Source organism: Athene cunicularia (assembly GCF_003259725.1).
Source record: "Athene cunicularia isolate RWA chromosome 5 unlocalized genomic scaffold, athCun1 chr5_part1, whole genome shotgun sequence".
Classification (NCBI taxonomy): domain Eukaryota; kingdom Metazoa; phylum Chordata; class Aves; order Strigiformes; family Strigidae; genus Athene; species Athene cunicularia.
The window spans coordinates 26,171,017-26,185,688 of NW_020799101.1; the positions used below are offsets into that span (position 1 = coordinate 26,171,017).

The 14,672-nt window shown below is 37.1% G+C and overlaps 2 protein-coding genes across 3 annotated transcripts; one reads left to right on the forward strand and one right to left on the reverse strand.

Annotated features, from left to right (window-relative positions):
* The first annotated feature begins 6 nt into the window (after positions 1-6).
* TRAPPC6B (trafficking protein particle complex 6B) lies at positions 7-5,175 on the forward strand. Its single transcript, XM_026849432.1, has 6 exons — positions 7-118; positions 198-265; positions 1,420-1,537; positions 3,160-3,243; positions 4,252-4,345; positions 4,993-5,175. The coding sequence occupies exons 1-6, from the start codon at positions 38-40 to the stop codon at positions 5,022-5,024; spliced, it is 477 nt and encodes a 158-aa protein (XP_026705233.1). The 5' UTR covers positions 7-37; the 3' UTR covers positions 5,025-5,175.
* A 1,845-nt stretch (positions 5,176-7,020) lies between these two features.
* On the reverse strand, positions 7,021-14,591 carry GEMIN2 (gem nuclear organelle associated protein 2). Of its 2 annotated transcripts, none has more exons than XM_026849430.1 (10): positions 14,352-14,591; positions 14,182-14,266; positions 12,902-13,012; positions 11,475-11,534; positions 11,200-11,310; positions 10,589-10,633; positions 9,790-9,858; positions 8,381-8,491; positions 8,121-8,179; positions 7,021-7,793 (listed from the first exon to the last, which is right to left on the reverse strand). In XM_026849430.1, coding segments are annotated over exons 1-10 (693 nt in total). In that variant the 5' UTR covers positions 14,354-14,591; the 3' UTR covers positions 7,021-7,753. The 2 variants fall into 2 exon arrangements, with proteins under 2 accessions (XP_026705231.1, XP_026705232.1); XM_026849431.1 differs by having other exon boundaries at positions 12,912-13,001; positions 14,352-14,579.
* Positions 14,592-14,672: the final 81 nt, after the last annotated feature.

Genomic DNA, 14,672 nt, shown 5'->3' on the forward strand with positions numbered 1-14,672 from the left:
GGTGCCGGGCGCGGGGCAGCTCCGCCGCGGAGCGGAGATGGCGGACGAGGCGCTCTTCCTGCTGCTGCACAACGAGATGGTGGCGGGGCTGTACCGCGCCGCCGAGCAGGGCGAAGGGGTGAGTGGGGCCGGGGCCGTCCCGGGGGCTGCCCGGCAGCGGCAGGGGTAAAGCGGCGGCGGCGCCTTGTGTCTTGCAGGAGAACGGCCGCTGCACTACCAAGCTGGAGAGCATAGGCTTCCGCGTCGGGCAGGGCCTGATCGAGCGGTGAGTCCCCGCCGCGGCCGCGCCCCGCCCCGGCCCCTGGCAGCGCCCCTCTTACAGTTCCCGGGGCTGGCGGCCGCGGCTCCTCCTCGGGGGTTTTACCTTGCGCCTGCCCGGCGGGGTCTCTCGCCCTCTCCTTCCACGCCTGCTGGGGCCAGGAGCGTTCGCTCCCTCGGTGGGAAGCAGCTGGCTGCTTTGGGGGGACAGAGCGTTACGCCGTGCAGGCGTTCCGGCATCCTCTCTTTTGGCATCTCGTTCTTGTGGAGACCTGTGCGTGAATACCACAGGGACGGTTTTGGAGTATGCATTTTCCCAGTGCTTTCCGCTATGAAAAATGAGTCAGGGTACACGGTTACTTTTAATACTTACAATCCTTTTTAATTGCACTTTTTGTAGACCTACTTTTGCATGTTTCCTGCTTCTGGTATGTTTCATGATTTTCTTCTCTTTCTAATTTCTTTCTTAAACATAACTTTATGATTGGCTACTCTATTTAGTTTTTCTAAAGCACTCCTGGTCCTTGGAACTTAGCGACAAGCACATTGCCCCCTTGTTTCCCCAGGCCCTTTGGGAATGCCCGATGACTTGCTGCACATCCAACTTCAGCGCCCTCGTTTTGAGGCCCTCTGGAGACTCGAGCTTCTGAAGTCGTGCTTTCGTTGAATAAAGTGGTGCTTTAGTGCCTGATAAAGGGAGAGAATTCTGACATAGGCAAGGGAGAGGTCCCTTTTTGGGGAACAGGAACAAGTTTTACATTGCTTGTTCCTATGTGTTAGTGCTTTTTTGCATATTTGAAGGACTCCTTCCAAGCAGTAGTATGGGTGTGAGCTTTTTGTTTATCTTCTGTGTAGACATTTAGTTGAAGACAAAACCGATGGAGTGCTTTGCATCTTTCTGTACTGCACTGTAGCTGTCTTTAAGACCATTTATTCTGCTGTCATGTTGCAGGTATTAAGATAACACTGTGTTGCTCTTAAGTTAAAATACTTAATGCCATGATGCTAGAGTGATACTGTACAATGGTTGGAAAACTATTTTCTGTAACAGCCTCAAAAATAATGTTGCATAGTACCATTGTTCCGTATTTTCTTTTTTCTGTTTAATCAGTCAAGTTGTGTGTATCTTCATTAATGATCTATTTCTCACTTTTCTCTTAGGTTTACAAAAGATACTGCCAGGTTCAAGGATGAATTGGATATTATGAAGTTCATTTGCAAAGATTTTTGGACAACTGTATTCAAAAAACAAATAGATAACCTAAGGACTAATCATCAGGTACTAATGCTGTAGAATAAGATTTAACTTAACAACTGTATTCAAAAAACAAATAGATAACCTAAGGACTAATCATCAGGTACTAATGCTGTAGAATAAGATTTAACTTGCAAGATCAGTAACAGTTTTGAGTTACTAGTGCATTTTTGTTGGTCTAGAATGAATTACCTCATAAGAAACCCAAAATATTATTTGTTTTGTTTAAAAAGCAGGTTCTTAAGATTCATGTTAGTATGTAGCTTCAGAATACAATTTAATAATTGTTTGTGATGTCTTTATTACAACTCTGTTTGAAAAGACTAAATGCTGTGAATTTCATACGCGCTGTTGCGAAGTTAAAACTGACAGGACAGTAAGGGTTAGCACTTAAACAGGAACGTTTTTATGTATCTTCCAGAAAATTTTAGTAGAAAACTAGTGTGAAGAAGTGGTATTACTGTTAATATCTATTTAAATAGAATGACTGCCTTGAAGTAGTTTCTTTTAATTTTGAAGAATTTTTACTTTTTTTAGCAGTTGAGACTTAGCTGCACTCTACTGAATGTACTTTTATAAGAAACAGCTGCAAAAATTTCTCAAATTTGCATGTTCGTGACATTGCATTGTATTTATGTCACAGAATCACAGAATCATCTAGGTTGAAAAAGACTTGAAGATCATCTAGTCCAACCAGGTTCTTTCCTGTATCAGCAGCCACAGCTCATAAAGCAAGATCAAAATAATTTAAGGAGCCATTTTACTAGAGTAAAAAAGTCTTTTTCCTTTTGGAAAGACTTGGTGTTCTTATGGCCATTTTCCTGTTGTATCAAAGTAAGAACAAGAGAATTTGCACAAGGATTGTGCCAAATAAAATAGGTTTCTTTTTCAGTGAGCTGTTTATCAAGTAATAACTTTAACAGATAATAATTACCTTAGAAATCTTGTTTTGAATTCCAAGAAAGCTGCAGTATTGATCTTAGGTCTCAATTATATATACAACCTTAATTTCATTTCAAGGGTTATGATGTTCCTAAGTAGCACAGTCATTAGCAAATAAATTAAAATGACAGGTGTAGATTAATCTATACTATGTTGATACTTACATTTATAAAAATGCATATTGTGGCACAAAATTATGATGTAGAAAACACTAGGCTTTTAATTTGATCATCTGCTGGGTGTTGTTGCCTGTATTGCTATTAAAGAAGATAATTCTCACTGAATTTGAGAATAAGAATAGTGAATTGCATACCAAATGAAAATTAAGATTTTAATGTAAAAATCTGCATGCATTTGATACATCAACAAAGACTTTCTTGTATGGATCTATTTTTTCTGACACTGGAAGGACTCTTCCAAGAAGAATGCAAATATTTTTTTTTAGGGTTAACTGTTTATATTATTGTCTAGGGGTTTTGTTGTAAACTCACTGTTAAGTATCTTTGATATTTCATGTAAGTAAATTGTAAGTTTAAACTTAAATCACAAATTACTTAATCTAAAATTTAATTTTTCAACCTGAGAACACTTACATTGTATCTACAAATCAAATCCCTTCACATAAAACCACATAAAATGTTGATAACATGTTACTGCATATTCAACTAAGAAGTTTGTCTGTTTGTTTGTTTAAAAAAACCCAGGGTATTTATGTCCTTCAAGACAATAAATTTCGTCTCTTGACACAAATGTCTGCAGGAAAGCAGTATTTAGAACATGCACCAAAGGTACCCTTCAATTTTATTCTTGGGATCTACCAGTTTGAATTATCTTGATCTATTCATAATAGCAACTTTATATATTGTAATTGAATGGATGCAAATTCTTCAAAAGGGCAGCTGAAGTTTACTCTCCAAAACCTGTGCTTTTTAGAAATGCACCTTGTTTCAGAACAGTGGATTTGATTTATGGTGATAAATGGTCATAGTCATTGTGAAACTTCCTGTTGTGTTTGAATTACTTGATGGTAGGAGCTGGTCTGCTACAGATTCTTTCTCTTTGGAAAGTGTGTGCTTTCAGAAGCTTTTTTTAAAATTTCCAAAATATATTTGAAAGATGGCTATTTGTTACCTAGAACAAGCTTGAACATTCAGAAAGATCCTCCACCAGTTAAAAATAGTTTTGATTGTAGGTGCTGAGTTAGGGTAATAGTTTAGGTAAGTAAAATCAGTGCCTCTACAGAACCTCTTAGAAGTGCTTTGGTTCAGGTGAATGTAAGAAATGAGGCATTCAGTTCTGGTTTATGGTTTCTTAATTCTTTATATTCTCATCACAGTTGCAGGCTACTGCTCTTGGGATTTTTTCTGGTGTTTGGTGAGATGTTTCTTCTGTTTTACAACATACATTCTAAGTATCTGCAGGCCCTCACCTTCTAAGATGTGAAAAATGCTATCTTGGACTGTTTCTCCTTTGTTGACTAATACCAGTTGCTAATTTCAGCCAAATCTTTGGAATAATTCTTTTAAGGATACTAAGTTCTTACAGGTTTAATGGAAGTAGAAACAAGTGACTCAAGATAGTGCCTCTTAACAAGAGAAATCTGTATTGTGAGCTCCACTATACCAAATATCGAAGCTTTCATGTATTAGAGACATAATGAAATCTCTCAAGCATAGTAACAAAACCTTCACAGTTTTATATTGTCCAAGTGTTAAGTGTTGTTCTTGAGTACTTAGTTTCAATCTTTAACAACAAGCTTCACCCATGACACTTACTTAAAGTGCAACTTTGTTTAGTATTTAGCATTTACCTGTGGACTAATCAGAGGAGGCCTATCAAATTTGGGAATAAAGAGTATTGTAACAGCTGAAGTTTCATCAATGCCTGCATGTAAGTAGTTCTCAGATTATGCAATTATTAGCTCACTTGATAACTTCCCTTACTGACTTCATTATTGTATAAGTATTTGTCAAGGTGGGATTAGTTTGAAGTTGCTAGGCCATAGGAGTCAAGTATGAACTTCAGGATGTGGCTTGTCACTAAATGCTTTCATGTTTAGAAAATACTGACGGAGGTTGAACCTCCTTGATACTGAATGGAAAGCAAAACTAAAAAGTTTTATTGACATTTTGAAGCATCAGATGCATAAGGATGTATGTCCAGAAGGTTTTTTGAACAACAAGTGAGGATAAACAAAACTAGGTACATGCTCTTTCTTTACAGAAGTCATTAAGAAAGATAGTAAGTGAAGTTCATTGTAACTGCCCAAGCTGCTTAAGGTGGATTTAAAAGTTTCCACAGGCTTTACACAAATTTTAACTGACAAAACTGTTGTGATGTGGCACATGGACCAACTTAAATTAAAAAAAAGCTGTTCAGCTGGAGTTAAATATAAATGCTAAAATTAAATAATGGCTAGATGTTTATAATTAAACTGTAAAATTGAAATGTTCCTTACTATTTCTTCTAACATAAAATTACTTGGAAAAACAACTCTAATGGTGATACTTTGATCTGAATTTGCTTTTTCTTTGCAGGTAAATTTCAGGTGATGATACAGAAGATGTAGAGCACATTCAAATCTGGGTATCTACCTTAAAAATCTTTTGTGTATGGATTCAGTATCTTGGTTCTGCTTTGTATGTAGCTTGTAAATTACAGCAGTGTACAGCACAATTCCAAAATACATAATAAATGCTCATCAGAAAAATTTAACGCTATCCTTGTATCTTAGTATGAAATTTATTCTATACCAAAGTATTAATGTCCTCCATGGTAAAAATTGTCTGCACAAAAGTTTTCTGCAAAATATTTCAGTTACCAAAACAACATGTATGCAAGAGGCACATTTTGAAAACAAAGTAAAGACTAAATTGGAATAAGAAACTGATGTGTTTTCTGTCACCAACGTGAATGCCCACCTGCTACCTTTTCTTATTCACTCTGAAGTGAGAGACAGCACTTGCTCTTGTATTGTTCTGAGGAAGCCATCAGCACATGAACCAACAGCCTTCATTAATTGTGTTCAGTGGAGGCTTAATTCCTGTGTACGAATGATGGGTAGTAGAAAAGAGAATTTATTTCTACATAGTTAAACAGTTTTCCCTACCTCCCTAAAATTAGTAGCTGTTTTTTGTGTCAGAATGATTTTACAGCTCAGGTCATCTGTGGTGGCCAAAGAAGGAAATTTGGTTTAGCTTGTGCATAAACTCAGTATTAACATAATTGTTTTTAATTGCTAGCTACAACTCACTTCAGTAATGAGTGTTTGCAGGATGATTAGGCCTGCAAGAAGCTATAAAGACATTACCAAGGCTCTTGAGGACATGGGGTTTGATAGATCCCACTTGTTACAAGATTTGCATAAAAATACATGCCTTGCTGTAGATAAGCATGAAAGCATCTTGTTAAAACTTCTAATAAATTTTGCTGTAAGGCTTTTCTGTTGGCAGGTTCAGGCCTTATACTTTAAAATGAATGATAGAAACTTATGGTGTGAGAATGCCTTGTGACAGTGATTCAGTTTCTACTTTGATACCAGCAAGTAACAGGCTAACTAGAAAAGCTAACATGTTAAAGTAGAACCATTGATTGTTTTAATTGCCTTCTGTGCTGGGCTATGTGTATGTTGTCCAGTTGCATGGTGGGCGAGAACAGGGGAAGCTGCTGTTCCTTAAGCTCTAGGGAAGGTGTGACACTTGTAACGCACCAAGCCTTTTCTAGATAGCTGCTACAGGCTGTCAAGCTATAGATTCTGAATTGTGATGACCAGGCTTTTATTATACTTGAGCTTAAGATACTACCAAATTCTGATCTTTTCAGGTACTGTGAATGCTTTTTCAGATTAGTTGTAGCTGAATAACTTGATAGTTCTAGGAGACATCTAGAGCAGAACTTGGAACTAGCAGAATGCTGTTCTACTGTTTGTTGAACTAGCAAAGACAAAAGTAACTACACTACTGTGGTACTTGGTGGGGATCAGCTGCTGGAAAACATTGGGTTCTTATACTGGTGGTTGTTCATCTCTAAAACTCAGATTTGTTTGAAACTGTAGGGCTAGAGAATTAAGTATTCTTGTATTTCATGGGTTCTTCAGTTGCCAACTCATCCTGCTTTCAATATGCTGAAAATGTTACATCTAGTCTCTTTAGTAACTTGCACTGTATGTCTAATAGAAGGACATTTCAATGTCACCTCATTTTAGGCATTTGCAACATGGTAGACATTCAGTATCAACATATACAGAATCATTGTTACTTTCAGTGCCAGAATTAAAACTAGTAGTTACTGTAATTCACTTTGAATTTTCACTTGACTGTTAAGACTGCCATTCCAGATACAAAAGTGTCAATCATTCAAAAGACATATTAAAGGTTCATCAATAACTGGTTGTGGTAAATTATTACCTTTAATAGTGAGGGGAGGGACTTACATCTGCTCTCTGTATATTGCAGAATATCAATTAATGCTGTGTATCAGTTTGTTGCTATCAGCAGAATTCATAGTTCCTTCAACATGGATTTTTAATTATTGAAGATACTGGACTCCCTCTGGTTCTAATGCTAATAGTCTTGGCAAAGCACTCCACATTAAATTAAATATATAAATAGGTGAGCCAATATATTTGTCAAGATACCATACAAAAAATAAGCTGGTTCATTCTATGTAATTAATGTTTCTATTAAAAGCACTGAATACAGCTGTGTAATTTTCACTGGTTTCTGCAACTGTTTACTAAAAACCACTATGACTACTTGGGAAATACTAATGTTTGTTTTACTAAAAATAATTATTTCAGTAACTTACTGGCTATAGTTGAATTGCTTAGCAGTGCTTATGATATCTATAGTTAAGGCTGCTGTTAAATAGTGTGAAGAATGAGAAAAGCCACAGTGTTTAATGTTTCATTTTTATTAAAAAAGCCCTCAATAGGTGTGTGTTAGATAAAGAACAATAAATTGTAATGTAGCCTCAGACTTCACCTAATAGCAGTGTCCACAGTTAACTCGGGTGGTAGAAATTTCTAACCAAGAAAGTAGTTTACAGAGACAAGAGCTTGAGAGATGATGCCAGACATTTCACTGACCATTTTACGATGATGGTATCAGACATCGACAATCTCATGCTGAAGCTCAGATTAAGTTATTTATAGCTATCCCAAATGCATTATCCTGAGGGTGTTCTGAAAGGCTTATGTAGTACTTCAGGTCTGAACCTGAAGCGCACTGTCTTGCTGTTAACTGTGGTAATTCTGTTTGTACTATGGCAACGTAAAATACTTGGTATTCTCAAAGCAGTCTAGGAAGGTTCATCAGCCAAGTCACGCTGATCAAAGTACCTAGTGGAGAGAAGTGGAAAACATAAGAAATCTCTAATGGAACATAACTCCTTACTTTGCTCAGAGTTGTTAAACCCCTTGCTTTCTAGCTCTTCTCTCAGTGTTTCTATCACTAATTATGGTTTTGCAGTTCAGGGGCCTCCTCTGAGGTAACCAATAAGCTTGCTTTACACTTCAGTTTAAGTCCTTTTAGCCAAGTATATTTGCTACACAGGCCCAGGGTACTTTAATTGACTTCCACTTTAAAAAAATCCAGGTTAGGACAAGAGTAATGACACATTTTTTTCTGGACATACTTTACTGTTTTAGACATGTAAGTTGCATTACCTGCTAACTAAGCAGATTATCAAGTTCAGAGCTGATATTTGTTCTTCATTCCTGTTCTCCTGAAAGAGAAATAAATTATTTACCTGTGTCAAATAGAAAAGCTGTTACATGCCATGTTATACTTGTAATCTTCTCTTCATTCTTGAGCAAACTTAGGATGTGCAAAATTACTTACCAGGATTTCAAGAACTGAAAAATGATCCTCATAATAATGTGCCAAGTTCAGCAAGTCCTTTGCACAATGCTATATTAAATCTTACCTCTAGTACTCTGACTTCTGAGCATCGTCTTGCCAGCTGTCGAATAAGGGAGTGAGCTTCAGGTAGCAAAGGTTTTTCAAGACATGCCAAAAGTGCATAAAGCCATCTACCCTGTGTGGAATCAAATAAGAAAGTTTTAATTATGAGCATTTCCTTGAAATTTTATGCTATTCTTGTTACATAGAGCAGGCCTAGAGTGTAGGTCTCGAAACAAAATTGCATTTAAGAGCTACTGCTAGAATTTAAAAGCTTGAAAGCCAAATTTGATGCTATAAATAATAGAATTCTGTGCCTCTAGATAAGCTGCTTGTGAGCAGTACTCCTGGACTTCCTGGTATTTTTTGGAATACTGGTCAACATATAAACTGATACAGTTTACACTAATTAAGTCTGAGGGAAGGATTATTTTAGTAATATCTAAAGATTATTACTTAGCTATTAATGTTTAACTTCACCACCTGTGGAAAAACATTCCTGAAGAGTGAATGTATCAAATCAGATCTTTGTGGAATTGATGTGGTTAGAGCAGATTTAAGATTTGCACTACTGTGAAAACATATCCTTTGCATTTTACTTCACTGAATTCTACTGCATTCTTAGAAACAGAACTTCTGCCACCAGTTTAACTTATTAATTTAATCCCAGAGTCTTGTGGCTTTTGTTATTGGAATAAACTAAAAGTCAATGTGCACATTCTCTGCAGCATGATGGTTAAAATGAAGACAGTCCTACAGAAAAGGACAGAACATGAAAGGCCTTTAAGTGACTCAAACAGTGAAACTGTGTTTAGTATTATGGAAGTAATTCATTCCTCTTTTGCTTTGTGGTACTGAATGAGATGAGATGCATCCAAGGTCCTTACCCAGCTCATCAGTCTAGTTGTGGCCAGACTCCATGCTTATGTTCCCTGTCAATCAGAATTTCTTACTAGGTTTGATTTGTCACCACACTAATACAGCTAAGCTTTCTGGTTGTGCTGCATGTGGAAAGATGAAATGTGTCTTTGCCACCAGACTGTCATACATCTCTAAACTAAAACGGAGGTGTTGGTAAATACAGGGTGCAGCACCCTGACAGCTTAAAACTGGTCAGAACCAAAGCTGCTGCAGTCTGACCGTCCTTTTCACAGGGCTGATACTCATCCAACCCTGTGGTTTAAGTTAGCACGGGGATGATAAAAAGGGGCATGAGTTTTGGCAGTACTTGATAGATCTGTGTTACGTTTTGTAATGAGCCTTCCAAAAAGTGCTGTGAATACTCATTTTAGTATCTAAAGTTTTGAAAGTAACTGAATGATACACACACCTAGAGAACTCTTTAGAAACTAAAAATTTCATAGAGAACTATGAACAATTTATCCCTTGTTTACTGCATTCATGTACAAGTAGTTAGAATAAATAAAAAATTACCAGTTCTGGAGTAAATTTTTTCTCTCCAAACCAGCTTATCAGGTATTCTAACACACTGGTTACTGTTGCCTATAAAAGAGGAACAGAAAGAGACAATACAATACCTGCAATGTTTTGTTTTGCTGTCCTTCTACCCAAAGGAGAGTACTACATAAAAAGCAATACGATTTTTTAAAAGAATACACATTATGTATTTCTACTCCACTGATACTATATGGCATTTATCCAGGTTGAAGTTATATGTAAGGGTAAAATAACTGTTAAAGCACCAGTCCCTGGAAAGAACTTTATAGAAAATTAAGTAATTTTCTGTATTAACAAGAAGTTATGGATAAGTAGCTACAGATTAGAAAAGAGGCATCATGCTTGCTGGTTGTTTCTGTATAAAGGTGACTAGTAGGAAACATAGTAGTAAAGGAAAGGTAAGTGTGATTCTTCTAGTCTTGCAGTGTAGGTAAGAGTTCACAATCAATTTGAAGGACTGCACTTAAAACACTAAATGAGAAATCTTAAAACACTGTCAGGCACCTAATGGGGCATTCAGCAAAAATTCAAACGTTGGATGTTCTATACAGAAATTACAAGGACAAAATACTCTTAAAACTAGTCATGATAAATGTTGACTAGTAAAGCTGAAAGTGAGCCAATGATTATATGTTTTTAACTGTACAATGAATAGCAGCTGTAGTAAACAACTGCCTACTCTAGCAAAGAAAAACAGATAAAGACTTCTGCAACAGATAGAATATGAGCAATAATTATTTATGCCATGTCACTGTATGATTCTAAGTAGGCTTACCTGATTCATTCTGCTTACAATACTTAGCAAAGGGGGAAAGCCCACCTGAAAAAAAATCAAGTTGGACAATACAGACGTTACCATGAACATTTTTGTTCTAATTTAGAGTGTACTGACATTTTAATGTGATGTTCAGATGTGTAGTGATTAGAAAGTCTGTTCTGAGCTTTGAAATGTATTAAGAAAAAAGTGTTCAAGCAAGTTCAAGATAAGGTCCAGTCAAGTTTGGTATCAAGGAACCTTGCTTTTACTGTTAACTTGTTAAAAGCTTTGTTTTTTCAAAATGATGCAGCGAAGGGCATGTTTGCAGGATAGCATATATGAGCGGAGGAGCCACATACTACCCACCATTCAACAAAACACGAAAGCAGACTATGCAGAAAGCTTTGCATTCCGTTCAGCAAGCAACAAAGTAGTGCACTTCAGCTGATAACAGATGAAAGAACTCAACTTTTTGACTGCAGGAACAGACTTGTTCTCTGCTTCAGTTTCCATTTAAAAGGGAAGAGAAATTGGACTTCCTGGGCTCACCAGAGATCCCACTTTCTGTTTATTGTGGCAGTTATTCTTGAAAATAGCTGCTGAAAGTTAGATAGAAGTCCTACACTCACCTTTATGTAATCAATTCCTAGATTTTCATTATCAGATAGTGCATCTGTTTCTGAGTATACTCTTTCACCCAGGCAGAATTTCTTCCAGCCTTCTTCATCCTCTGATTTTGGCTGAAGTAAATAAATGAAAACTGTTAAGTATTGCTATCTTGAAAACACTGAAAAAAAGACTTGATAATATTCATGAGTTGTTGCATTAAGCTGTAAAGCAAGATTAACCACAGATTTAATGATTGGAAAAAAAGGCCCACAGCACTGTTACTGATTTTACTCACCATAGTAACATTACTGTCCAAATGCTGTGACCGCCAGTGATTTCTGTGCTTGTTCAGACTCTGAGTAATTAAAACAAAGCCAAATCAGTTTAATTTTGCAGTTATTTTATCCTAGCCCTAATTGTTCTTCACTGTTCTTAAAACATACAAAAAGTGTATTTTATGATGTTCTATAAATCAGTAGAAGCATAACTGGCTAAATATTTCCCATGCCTCTTAGTATAAATGTAACTAAGTTGCTCATGTTGGCTTTTTGGAAGTAACATTAAAGCTGAAGGCGTTTTAAGTCTACTGTATAATGTTGAGGTAGTAAGCTTTAATAGACTTTTCTTAGTTTAAGAAGCTTTTAGTCCAAAAGCACACATAAAGCCAATATCCTGTTTCCAACAGTGGTCTGCATCTATATCAGATGTCTACAGAACGGTGAGAAAGAAGGCAATATACAGGGATGCTGTATAACACAAATTGGCCTGCTCGACAATTTCCTGTACAGAGGTGTAAACGTTTTGTAACAGAAGATGTTTTCCCCCCATTCTGTTGTTATTGTAGCAATAAAAATGACCACTAAATATGATAGAAGTAAGCTAGCAGCAGCTGATGCATAGTGTTTGAACAAGTGACTACTGATGTTTTTCCCCTGAAACATTTTTTAGGATATTCTCATGTTAATTCTGGCACAGATGAGAGGACAATTGATTTTTTTAGAAGTGAATATGGCTTTAGATGTCAGTTTCCTTAGTTCTACTAAAACCTTAGATTATACCCAATATACAGTATTCAATGTGACACCTTGTAGAAATAGGGGCTAGCTCAGATAATGTTTGCAGTAGTACAGATCTCCACCTTCACTGATTTACCTCCCTGAAAAAACAGGGTAAATGAGCTCATGCAAAGTTCAGGGCTACAGCAGCTTCAGGGCAGTAGGTTATACTTTAGTTACTTGAGGTATTCCTACAATGCAGTATCAATGCCCTGTAAACATGCCTTTCGCAGTACTCATGTCATAAACAATCTCTACCTACATCTCTTATGTTTTGCTTTTCACCCTGTTTAACTGTGGATAGAGAGACTGCTCAGTTCTCCATTTTTGTTATTTAAGAGCAGGGTGCAAATGCACTAGGAAAGGTTTAAGTCTGTGCCAACACTAACATCACAATGATTTTTGTCCTCCCTCAGCTACTCTCATTTAAGTGCCAACATATTTTTTTCTAAAGTTGAAGGAGAAATTGTTTTTAAAACGTGATTCAAGAGTTTTATCAGAGGTTTAAAAGCCACACAGTATATACTCAGTTATATACTTAAAACATTTGCCTACAAACATCTGTCCTTACCATAAAGTCATAACATTTCTACACTAGATATAAGGTTGTGCCACATAAAGCACAGATGTGTTCTATCTAGAACAGTGCAAGTCCCCTCACACACACCATTTTGTACCTGACGAACAGCTGAGAAATGGGCCACTTGCTGCTGCTGCCACTTGAGCGTTGGAGAGTATCCTTCAGGAGCAGGCTGACATCCAGAAATCTAAGAAAACACTGGCAATAATTACAATGTAAAGAAAGCTTTATAAGAAGAATCCTTATGAACAAAAGAATGAGTAAGTGTCAGGTAAAGAATATCCTTTAAATCTTCATTTGAGAAAGGTAATTTCATTACCGCATCCAAGACTGACATAACGGTTTAGACAAAATTTCTTCTATCTGACTCTTCTCACATGCAAATAAGAACAAAAACTATGTATTCAAAATACATTGCCAAAGAATTATTTAAGGTCATCTTTTTAGCAGTTGTTCTTAATTTCCCCATTTATAAAAAGCAGGGTGTTATTTCCTTCTCTTGGCCAGGTGCCATGAATCTTAGGCATTCTACTTGCCAAGATAATAGGTTGAAGACAGAGGACCATAAAAATAACTTATAGGAAATTAATTCTGACATTTTACTAGATAAAGCCTCTTTAAAGATTAGCATAAAAAAGTTATTAAAAAAAAAAGACCACCCCTTTTACAAATAGTTTAAGAATGCCACTACAAAGAGATGAGACCAAGGAAGAGAATGGTCACAGAAGTCACACGGTGGTATGTCAGTACTAGAAACCTTCCTTGAGCAATCTAGTAGTGAAATTCAGATTACAAAGTTTTCACTAGAAAATAGCAAATTTGGTCTCTTGAACTATTTGAAAGTAGATTATAAACCAAGCTGGCAGGGCAATGTGCCAACAGAAAAATCTGCTTGGGCAGTTAGGAAAAATTCCAATGAAATATTCCAACAAAAAGGAAAAAAGTGGTGCTAGAATTTAATATAAACTTTAGTAAAGCTGCACTTACTATCCTGACCCTAGATATATATTTAAACCTAAATATAGGCATGGAGATAATTTTCTTCTAAAGTTTATGCAGGTTTTACAACTAAATATTTGTAAAATTTAACACAACATTTGATTTCCTCAGACAGTAAAACAGTCTGCTGTGTATCAAATAGTATGGATATTGTCAAATTAAATCAGTTAGACTGCTGTTCGCCAGCAGTTGAACAGGTGTTTCTCCAAACCCAAACATATTTAATTCTGTAGATGCTGTTAAAATCCAGTAGTGCTATTTAGTTATGCCTACCGCTCCCCCAAATTAGTACAAGCATAATATTAAGATCTTTCCCCTTATATTTTTTTTTCTCTAAGAAGGAAACATGTAAAAGCTCTCAAACTTACTGAAATGCTTACTGTCTGCTTCTTTCTCAATTTTTTGGGGTCTATTTGTGCCACAACCACATCTGGGCATCGAGCTGCTTCAATCCTACAAAATAAAATCAAGTGGCTACATTTGTTCTTTTTCACAGCAGGTGGTTATATGCTGGGTGTCTCTGAAATACTGCACCTACATAAATCTTCAGGTGCATAAAACGGTACACCAGCAATTCTTCCTGAAGGTTTGACTGGAGAGTTACAGAGCAGGTATTCTCAGTTTCTAGGAGGCCGCTGTGGCCTCCTAGAAGCTTGCTTACATCCCAACTTTGCCAGAAGTGCGGCAACGCTTCCCGTAGCGAGACCTCGGGAGGCTGCCGGTGCGGAAAGCCAGCAACCGGGCCTCCGTCTTTCTGTGGGAAACCGCGCAGCCCCGGCCCCCAGAGCTGCCGGCCGCGGCACACGCAGCCCTGGGGAGGCGGCGGCCTCGCAGAAAGCGGGCGGGAACCCACCGCAGC

Excerpts from the sequence above, each read along its gene's own strand:
- GEMIN2 (XM_026849430.1), bottom strand. Across the intron at positions 11,535-12,901 it reads TGTTCGTCAGGTACAAAATG|AGTCTGAACAAGCACAGAAA; the intron begins GTGTGTGTGAGG and ends TTAATTACTCAG. Across the intron at positions 9,859-10,588 it reads TTGTAAGCAGAATGAATCAG|GCAACAGTAACCAGTGTGTT; the intron begins GTAAGCCTACTT and ends CCTCTTTTATAG.
- TRAPPC6B (XM_026849432.1), top strand. The coding sequence starts at position 38 with ATGGCGGACGAGGCGCTCTTCCTGCTGCTGCACAACGAGATGGTGGCG. Across the intron at positions 119-197 it reads CCGCCGAGCAGGGCGAAGGG|GAGAACGGCCGCTGCACTAC; the intron begins GTGAGTGGGGCC and ends TGTGTCTTGCAG. Across the intron at positions 1,538-3,159 it reads ACCTAAGGACTAATCATCAG|GGTATTTATGTCCTTCAAGA; the intron begins GTACTAATGCTG and ends AAAAAAACCCAG.